Source organism: Eschscholzia californica, unplaced genomic scaffold (assembly GCF_041429995.1).
Source record: "Eschscholzia californica isolate CP2 unplaced genomic scaffold, dmEscCali1.0.p SCAF_2, whole genome shotgun sequence".
NCBI lineage: Eukaryota > Viridiplantae > Streptophyta > Magnoliopsida > Ranunculales > Papaveraceae > Eschscholzia > Eschscholzia californica.
In genome coordinates this window covers 51844857-51854086 of record NW_028238309.1, presented here as the reverse complement: position 1 = coordinate 51854086, position 9230 = coordinate 51844857, and the positions used below count along the sequence as shown (strand labels likewise).

At 36.5% G+C, this 9230-nt stretch overlaps 2 protein-coding genes across 5 annotated transcripts; both read right to left on the bottom strand.

Annotated features, from left to right (window-relative positions):
• Window positions 1–602: 602 nt before the first annotated feature.
• Window positions 603–2476, bottom strand: LOC147558856 (expansin-A1-like). 2 transcript variants are annotated; one of them, XM_086660578.1, is made up of 4 exons: window positions 2364–2476; window positions 2107–2239; window positions 1661–1970; window positions 603–1285 (listed from the first exon to the last, which is right to left on the bottom strand). In XM_086660578.1, the coding sequence occupies exons 2-4, from the start codon at window positions 2234–2236 to the stop codon at window positions 964–966; spliced, it is 762 nt and encodes a 253-aa protein (XP_086516704.1). In that variant the 5' UTR covers window positions 2237–2239; window positions 2364–2476; the 3' UTR covers window positions 603–963. The 2 variants fall into 2 exon arrangements, with proteins under 2 accessions (XP_086516704.1, XP_086516703.1); XM_086660577.1 differs by lacking the exon at window positions 2364–2476 and having other exon boundaries at window positions 794–1285; window positions 2107–2291.
• Window positions 2477–5830: 3354 nt separating this feature from the next.
• On the bottom strand, window positions 5831–9022 carry LOC147558855 (uncharacterized). 3 transcript variants are annotated; one of them, XM_086660567.1, is made up of 5 exons: window positions 8778–9022; window positions 8179–8239; window positions 7599–8087; window positions 7138–7178; window positions 5831–7053 (listed from the first exon to the last, which is right to left on the bottom strand). In XM_086660567.1, exons 3-5 carry the CDS (start codon window positions 7603–7605, stop codon window positions 6532–6534), a joined length of 570 nt encoding a protein of 189 aa, XP_086516693.1. In that variant the 5' UTR covers window positions 7606–8087; window positions 8179–8239; window positions 8778–9022; the 3' UTR covers window positions 5831–6531. The 3 variants fall into 3 exon arrangements, with proteins under 3 accessions (XP_086516693.1, XP_086516695.1, XP_086516694.1); XM_086660569.1 differs by having other exon boundaries at window positions 8179–8236; window positions 8778–8946; XM_086660568.1 differs by lacking the exon at window positions 8179–8239 and having other exon boundaries at window positions 8778–8956.
• Window positions 9023–9230: the final 208 nt, after the last annotated feature.

Genomic DNA, 9230 nt, shown 5'->3' with positions numbered 1-9230 from the left:
ATCAAGTGATGAGGGAATCAAGTGATGTGTGGCTTCGTAAATAATGTTGGTGTGGATAGGGCTTTGTGTATTTTTGAAATACTTGTCTTCTATATTATCTTCAAATTGGTTATCCAATTGTTGAGATGGCCGAGTTGGTCTAAGTTGCGTTTCCGTAATAACCATGATTCACGAGCTAATCACGTCATCAAAAACTAAGTTTATTCGAAATTTCATATCGTGATGGAAAAATATGGTAAATTTTAGTTGGAGGAATAGAAAAAATCCAAAACCAAAATCTACTTATTGATTATATTGAAAACAAATATTTTAAATAACTCAATTTGCCTTAACATTTCAATAACCCATCATATTTTTATTATATTTGAAACCAGAAGATCCAATGGATAACTTCCCACAAAAAAACACAGAAACAAAATGCAGATGCTAACTACTGGCTATCCCACAAACATAAGAATTCTCTTCCAAATCTACTTAGGGAAAAAATGCCCTCTTTCAATATAACAAAGTCCTCATCCTCCCACCAACATTAACGACCCATGGATAGGAAGATAGTCAAGTCATTCAAAAGATTTCCTAAAAATAACTAAATAAAAAATTGATTTTTTTTTTTCTTTTTTACCATATTAATCCAAAGAAAACTGAGTAGAGTTTCTTTTATAGGTATGAATATAAACGGGCTCAAATTTATGTGAATTTTACATGCCTAAAATAATCTAATCAGATTTTAAAAACAAGTCTTTTTCTCAAATCCTTATACGTGCATATGAGATATAGAGGTTTTTTTAAGACCTAAAGTAAACGAATGCAAAACCAGAGTTTGATAACTAAAAGTACATAAAACCTTGATTCAAACTCGGATTTTCGAGTTAAAGAAAATGAAAAATACCTAACTTTGATAAATGGGGATTTTTCAATTCGGAGTATTTTGATTTTGATGAAGTTTAAAAAAGAATTAAGTGGTTAAAATCTAGCAGGTTTAAATTGTCTTGGACTGTTGTAAGTTTTTCCAAAAGACCAGTTTGGAGGAGCTACATTTTGAGAGACCATTCTTTGACCATCACTTATTTGGACTCTGAATGAAAGTGCTTGACCATCAAGGTAGGTGTTGCTTTGCCAATTTTGACCCCAGTTTCTTGACATGGAATGCCAACCAGTTTTGGTGCCTTTTATAGCCACAGCTACAACATCTCCAGCACCACCAACATTTGTTACAATAACAAGGTTGAAGTATGAGTGACCATTAATTGTGAATCTCATCCCACCACTTTTTATGCAAGTAACCCTAAAACCAAAAAAAAATAAGATAATGAGTTAGAAGTCGTCAAAATTGTTGCAAAGCAATCTCCCATCGGTGGTGAGGCGGAGTGTGGTTCTCCGTGCTCCTCTTAAGAAGTTAAGCACCCTTCCCTAGTGAGGTCTTTTATAACCGTGAGGCCCAGGTGTGACAAACAAGCACCACCTAACATGACCCATGCTTTTACTTGTCTATTAGGTTTTTGGGGCGGTTTCGCTCGTCTTCTGAAGAAGTATTGGGTAGTCTAGAGAAGACTCATGTTTGCCAAGGAAAAACCTTGTACAATGTTGTACTACTTTGGACTTAGTGGGCTTTGGTGTTACTTAAGAGAAAGAAAGAAGGGAGAGGACAGAGATGTCTTACCTTCTATACATAACAGGGACAATTCCAGACTTGTAAGTGGCAATATGTTGATAAATAGGTTGAGAAAGATCAAAATGTTGTTGGGGAGGATTACACCATCCTCCTGCATTATTAGGTAAACCATTGTTTGGTGGGCAAAAGTTTGTAGCAGTAACTGTGATTGTACCTGGGAGACAACTTGGACTATTAACACATTTGATCTCATAACAAGCCCCACATGTCAACCCATTGTTGAATAAAGCAGAGCTCAATGCTGCTGTATTAGTCCCATATCCTTGACTATAAAGATCTCCATATCCACATGCCCCTCCTACATTTCACACACACAAAAAAACATTATAAGATCAAGAAAGAAAAAATTCGTTTAGGCAAAAAGTATATTGTGTCTGAACCAAATGTCTGATTTGGACACAATAAAAATGTTGTTTTAGGTTTTTTGTTCTTACCCATTGTCCCCGAAGCGTCCGATCCTCCATAAAAAGTTGCACGCGCATTATACCAATAAGCAGTTCCATATACAAGACTAGATTTTAAAATTGTGAGGAAAGCTAGTAGGAAAAATCCAAAGAAGTTCATTATCTGCATATTCCAAGAAAAGAACAAAAACTAGATTAGTTTTCTTTGAGATGGGTAAAGAAAAGGTTAAAACTTAATAGAAATGGTAAGTTTCTTGTGATGAGAAAGTGGCTTTGGGAGAGCTTACCACAAATGTGACTTGGAAAACTGAAATCTCAAATTAAGTAAGAGAGAGAGAGAGAGAGAGAGAGAGATGGGAAGAGTGTGAGGGTATCAATGGTGCATTTATAGATATTGAGAGATATAGATAGAGTCAGAGAGAGTAGTTAAATAAATCAACAGAACAATCTTGTTAAAACTAGTGGTGTTTAAAAGGATGGCAGCCAGGTTGGGCCCGGGACCGGCCCGGTCCGTACAGGCTCGGTCTGACTCGTACGAAAAGCGGCTGGTCCGGCCAGACCCGAATTTGCCCCGGATAAGCCCAGTCTGGTTCAAGTCTCGGTTCCCGGCTGGACCATGAGTTTAGTCAACCCGGGCCCAGCCCAAAACCCGGCGGCGCCCAATAAGCGCCTCTAGTTAAAACAAGGGCAACATGAGGCACACTTTCCGCATCTTATTTTATGTTCACTTAAACTTTCCTATATTGGATTTCGATGATTTGAATATGTTGTCTCTGGGACGTCGATTTCAAAAGTAACTCTTATTTAATGAGTAACAGAGTGTCGATACATTTTTTGAATAGTCAATAGCAATGAGTTGAATACCTCGTTACGATAAGTCGATAACACCATCTAAATGGGTTTAAAGATCATCATTGTCAAAATGCTTCTCCTTAAATGGGTGCAATTTGTATTATCCCACAATTCTATAAACTAAGAAACATTATAACTGATAAGGAAATGCTAAATGTACTTAAAATCTTGACAGTTACAAGTTCTTCAGCAAATGCTAGAAGAACCCCGCTACACTAAAAGAAATGTTTACATATGGATTTAGTATGGCTTTAATACAAGAACATGGGGTGATCTGGATTTGAATTTGACTTTGAAGCTTAAAGACTCCTCCATTTATAACTTAGAAAAATCATTTCCAGACTATGGAGAAGAGGAGTACTTGAATATATTAACTTTAGGATCTACAAGATTTGGTAAAAGTGCTTCCTCATGTGGCAAACAGTCTAGCTTGAAAGAATATATGACAACCTTCCTATCTCTCTCTCTCTCTCTCTGCTCTCTCTCACATGATTCTCTAACTAATATAATTATTCTCTTATATGACATGGTCTGTAACTATATTCATTATCCTTGATGATTTGTTTGCTGCAATGGATGAACCAAGTTTGGTAGCGTTTGTTTTCTCTTCGACTTATACCGACTTGTTAAATCTCCCGACTCCAGTTGATTTCAGAATGTTTTTTTTCTTTTTGCTTTAGGTAGTGTTTAGGTTTTTCCTAGTTCACATTAGATTTGTCTAAATGGTCTGAATCTCTTGACTAGTGTATTTCAGAATGTTTATTTTTGCGTAACTCATGCATTTGGCTTGTCTAAAAAGATTTCTCGCGTTGATTTTGGATCTATGAATTTATTATCGAAGTTAACTTATAATTACTATCATACCCCCTTATCAAAGTAATTGAATCAGATGATTTAGATTTAGACAAGTCACTTCAGACAAAAAAATCAAACACCAGTTAGTCTTGAGCTCTTAACAACCTCCGAAGAAATGGATGAAAAGCAAAGGAAGCAATTTGTTTGTACTCATATTTAGCGTTAGGGTCAAACAAAAATACCGACATTAGTAGTTGGGTCAAGAGTTTGTCCGTTATAAGGTCTGGATCACAGACTAACCGTTGACCCAGTTGACTAGAGACAGTCGTTAACAACCGTTAGTTTGTGACCCAAATGTTAATGTCGGTACTATTTCATTGACCCTGAGGCAAAATTTACCTTTTAATCATTGGAATACAGACGTCTTAAAAGAAATTGGTGAAAGATGTGAACTTGTCAGACGTGGAGCGGAGCCTAGTCCTAAGCTAACTCTTCCACCATCATTAGCGCCGCAAAAGACACGAACACTGACCGACTAACCCGCCAGTAGAGAGCTATGGACACCAGCGACCTACCGTTGGTAGAAAGACAAGTTGTCTTAGTATATGTCACTCTAATGGATCTACTGCTTAGCATAGGCCCATTCAATGTATCAAGGAAATAATCATTAAAACTCGTCCGATGAGATTCCCAGAGGGCAACTGTATCCAACGCTTGCTATAAGAAGATTAAGTCCATGTCATATTTGTGAAAAATACTTTGAAAAGCACAGAGAGTTCCACTATAAGAAAGACGAGAGGCATGAGAACAAAGAGAAAGTGGTCTAGGGAATTTATAGAAAAAAGAATCTCTCATATTTCGAGACACTAGAACAACAATTTTCGCATCGGAAAGACGCGCATTAAGTGCAGAATAAAGCATGTTCCCTCTACGATCAACATATTGAATTCGATGAATATTTATATTTTCGAATTACATTGTAGTTTTGCTAGTTTGATCAATATGCTTTTATCTTGGCATTACAATTTACTTCTGAGATAGTTAGTGTTAGGGTCAACATAAAATACCGGCATTAGTATTTGGGTCACAAACTAACGATTGTTAACGACCGTCTGTAGTCAACTGGGTCAACGGTAGTCTGTGACCCAGATACTATAACGGACAAACTCTTGACCCATACGCTAATGTCAATACTTTTCTTTGACAATCACACTAAATACCGGAAAACCAAACCATACGTAAGAAGTGATAGCACTACATCTTAAGACGATTAGAACTCATGAGTGAATTTGGTCATAACTACTAAAATACTAAACCATTTAAAAAAGTTAAATTTCTTTCACTCATGTTCACTATCATCTCTTAAAAGTCTGGATAGATAAACAAATTATATGTGAAGTTGATAAGAATCAGATTAAACTATTAATCATGTTTTATATAATTGAAAAGTCAAATGTAATAATTAATTTTCTAAATAATTAGTCAATAAATTAATGGGAAGATATGAAAATCATTCTTTTTCTAAATAAAATCACTCAAATCAATTAACAAACACAAAGAAAGGAATCCCACATGATCTAAAGTATTTTATTTTTTTTGTAGTTTACTCATGATGATAATGAATGGTCAACTTCTCTTATTGATCTACCTTACTTATTGTTTCTTCCAAGAAGAGAACAAAGGGTAAAATTACAATTCAAGATAATTAGAAAAGCGTAATCATGGCTATAGTTTGCCAAATCAAGAATATGGTTTCGGCCTTCGATAAAACCATAATAAATTTGTCAACAACTCTTGATAGGAGAAGTTATCAAGTTGGTTTCTACCTTCTAGGTCAAGAGTTTGAGACGCAGAATCATACCCCTCAAAGTACACTGACTTAAAAAAAACAAAAGGGCATTAAAAACTATACTTTATTCAGCGTTTTAACACAAAATGGTCAATCATGCAGCTTCAAACCGATATCGAAAAACCATCATTTTACCCATCGCATAGACCGGCCTGAAAGGCAGAGCCAACGGATTTGCCTTCATAGGTTTCCAGCACAACCTCTGTCAAAATGGTTGCAGTAAACTAAAACATCACCTAATCAACACAATTCACAGCATATCAAATATATATACTCGTTTTTACCTCATTCTATCTGTAAACTATATCCAAGATTACATATTACAAACCAGAAGTTCAGTGATACATTGCTAGGTAATTGATAATATAACAGAACGCCACATTTTTTGCCAGAGAAACCAGTATGCTTATAAACAAATCGACCGAACTTACAACAGACAAGAATGTCACCTATCGGCTATTTTTCCGGGACTTCATGGGTCTAGAACAACCAGCTGGGTCTTGACTTGATGAAGCCGAACCAATCCTCCTTAATAACTTTGCGCCGAGGAAATTCTTTCCAGAGCTCCCCTTAAAGAAGAGATTCTTCTTTAGATGAGATCTTATCGAAGAACCATTAGCATTAGGCTGTGATACTGATAAAGTCAGGTTTCTTCTTGAACTGCCTTCAATATTATCTAAAAATTTAGTAGACCCATTGTTTCTAGGCTCATCAGAAATTACCAAACCTCGATTCTTTCTTATCGATCTCAAGGCTATCTCCAGTGGCGCAGAAACTGAAACAGACTCTTCTGCTGCATCAACAGTATTTAAACAAGTAGGACAAGCAGGGTCGCTACTATCTGCCTTCGATGTTGTTTGCTCCAAACATTCAGCGTGAAATACATGAGAGCAAGAAAGTATTCCAGTAATCGGCAAATTCCCACCTCTGAAAATCCGATATGAACTCCATGGGGACTTCTAAGACAAAAGTCTTCCGCATAATACACATTTCTGATCTTCTACAACACATTTAGGAGATCTTCGGGTCTCTAACTCCACATGCTCGGGTACATCAAAGCTATCCCCGTCAAACCCCAGATCGTGACTGCTCACGTTACTCCATCTAAACCCTTCTCTTCGGGAGCTCAAGCTAAAATCAGGAGAATCATCCATCATTTGGAGTTCAATTAGTGTTTTATGGAACTTATGGTCAATATGAGAACTGATCTTGGGACAATGAGATGAGGTCGTATTCTCACGAGGTGTTAACCTGTTTGTCGAATTCGTATCTTCAGACATGAAAGCTTCACCATCTGATATAGGATTCTGAAATACTAACGGGTATACAGGTTTTGACAAACAAGAGAGTCGGCTTGAAGTGTGGTGAGGAGGAAGAGATACGGGTTGTCTGCTAGTAGATACACACTGGCCCGACTCAGAAAGTGATGATGGAAACTGGAAGCTGTTGGATACTGCTGATAATCCGCTTGCAAATCGAGTCTACAACCACGAGGAAGAAGCAAATTAGGAGTCGTGTAAAAATAGTTTGGGCACCGACATGACAAACTCTAATAGAATTGTTACCTCGGGCGGAAGAGGCAGAAAACAAGTACTCGACGTTGTTGCTGGTCATGAGCAAAAAACATATTAGATTTTGTAAAACTGAGAAGAGATAATAGGTATCGAATAAATATTAAATTGTTATAGCAAAAATTCTGAATGATTTGAAAGGCTATGGCATCATAGTGAAATGCTAGACTAGAGGGGTGGATACCTATAGATTCATAAGTACCTTAATAAGACACTAAGTTGAAACTCCCTCAGAGCCATTTCTACAATTTCTCCACAAGTTGGCCTCACATTTCACACAAATAAGGCATCTCAATGATAATTTTGAGTTCAATCTTTCTTCGTCTTCTTCAATCTTCAATGTAATAATACTATTTTTATGGTGAATCTAACATCGTGCAACATTATAGGATCGTTCTAAGTGGGAAGCATGAATGAAATTATCATTCGGAAACAAAATGCACAAGCCCAATTACCTTCCATGGAAGTAGGGAACTCATTGTAATCAAAGTGCTTTTGCAGTGGTGTCCATAACGGTGGCTGGAAATTATCAGAGGGGCTTCCAGAATAAGACACCACACCATCAGATATAGCTTCTTGGTGGTTTGCATACTGATCACTACTCACCCTACTTCTACTTCTTTTACCATTCGAGGATACAGATAATGAGTGCAATGGAGTTCCACTTGCTTCTCGAGGCAAACCATCAAACTGAAATCGACAATCCCATCTCCTTGATGGAGGAGAAAAGCTAGAATTTGTCCGCCAACGAGGTTCATTACCAATAGAATTGTCTCCACACTCTGTACTTTGTTTTGTTCCCTGTGGCCCAGCGGCCACGCAACAAAGTGAACCCGTCCTTATCTATTTTCTGTAACACAGTTAACTCGTCCTGCTCTTTCAGTGGTAACTTTCACGCAAGCATGGACCTCTTTTTCCAATCGAAATGACTTAAATTTTAGCACCTATAAGAAAATGATAACTTAATAAGTACCAGCCAGATTAGGGGCTATTGACATGAGGTTGGCAGTACTAATAGTGTAAATATTTGTCTACCTTCTTCCCACTTCTTGTGCGTAACGATCTCCCAATCGTTCTTTACGTAAGTATATATCTTCTAAATACACAAATAAACAAGATGGACTCATTATGAAATTGTAACTCGAGTAGAGTCAATATCACTTGTCAAGATCCAAAATCATGAATTTGAAAAGAAAATAAACTTGGGTTCTATTAAAAATGACTTATTTTCCAATTGGAACCATTTGATTTTCATCAATCAACTTCAAACCCGAAAGTCGTAATCAGTTTAAATGATCTTAATAAACAAAACCCTTTACTAGTACAATTCTAAAACCTTAGTACATATAGCTTCAAACATAGAAGAATATAAAAGTAGAGTTCATTCATGACAAGAAATTGATTAATACAAGAGGGTAAGAGAACTATGATGTATCACAAGATTACCAACTGTATTAGCAAAAGATTAAAGAAAACAAAACAGGTTTAACTAATTATTTCATCCTTAATCAACTCATACATACAGGTTATAAGAGAACTACAAATTAAACAAGTCATGATATAGAGGAATTAAAATTAATAATTCAAATATAAAAAAGGGTAAGTTTAGTTAAAAGGAAGATGAAGAAATATACCTGCAAATAAATATCTATGAGATTGATTCTTTCTAGGGTTTTGTTTGGTGTTTATTAGGGAATGGGGAGAAGAGGGAAAGCTTTTAAAAAGAGAGGAGAGAGAGAGAGAGAGAGTGAAAAGGATGGGAGCAATACCCTCCAAAAAGAAGAACAAAAAGAGTGTTTAATCATTCTTTCTTGCTTGGGCCCTCACTACTTTTTATCTCTTTTTTGTGTTTTTTAGTAGGAGAAATTAAGAAAAGGTCAAAGTTCGAATTATTACCAACCGCGTATTTAATGAAATGTGGCAGTGCCGCCGACACTAATCACGGTGGCGCCACTTCATCAGCGGTCGTCTCATGTATGTTGATAGTTGTTGGTAGCCGGTAGCTATCTAATAATGGACCCTCTTCTTCTCTTTTTTATGTTGTACTATTTCTTCACTATTTCTTCAAATATTAATATTTGGTTGTC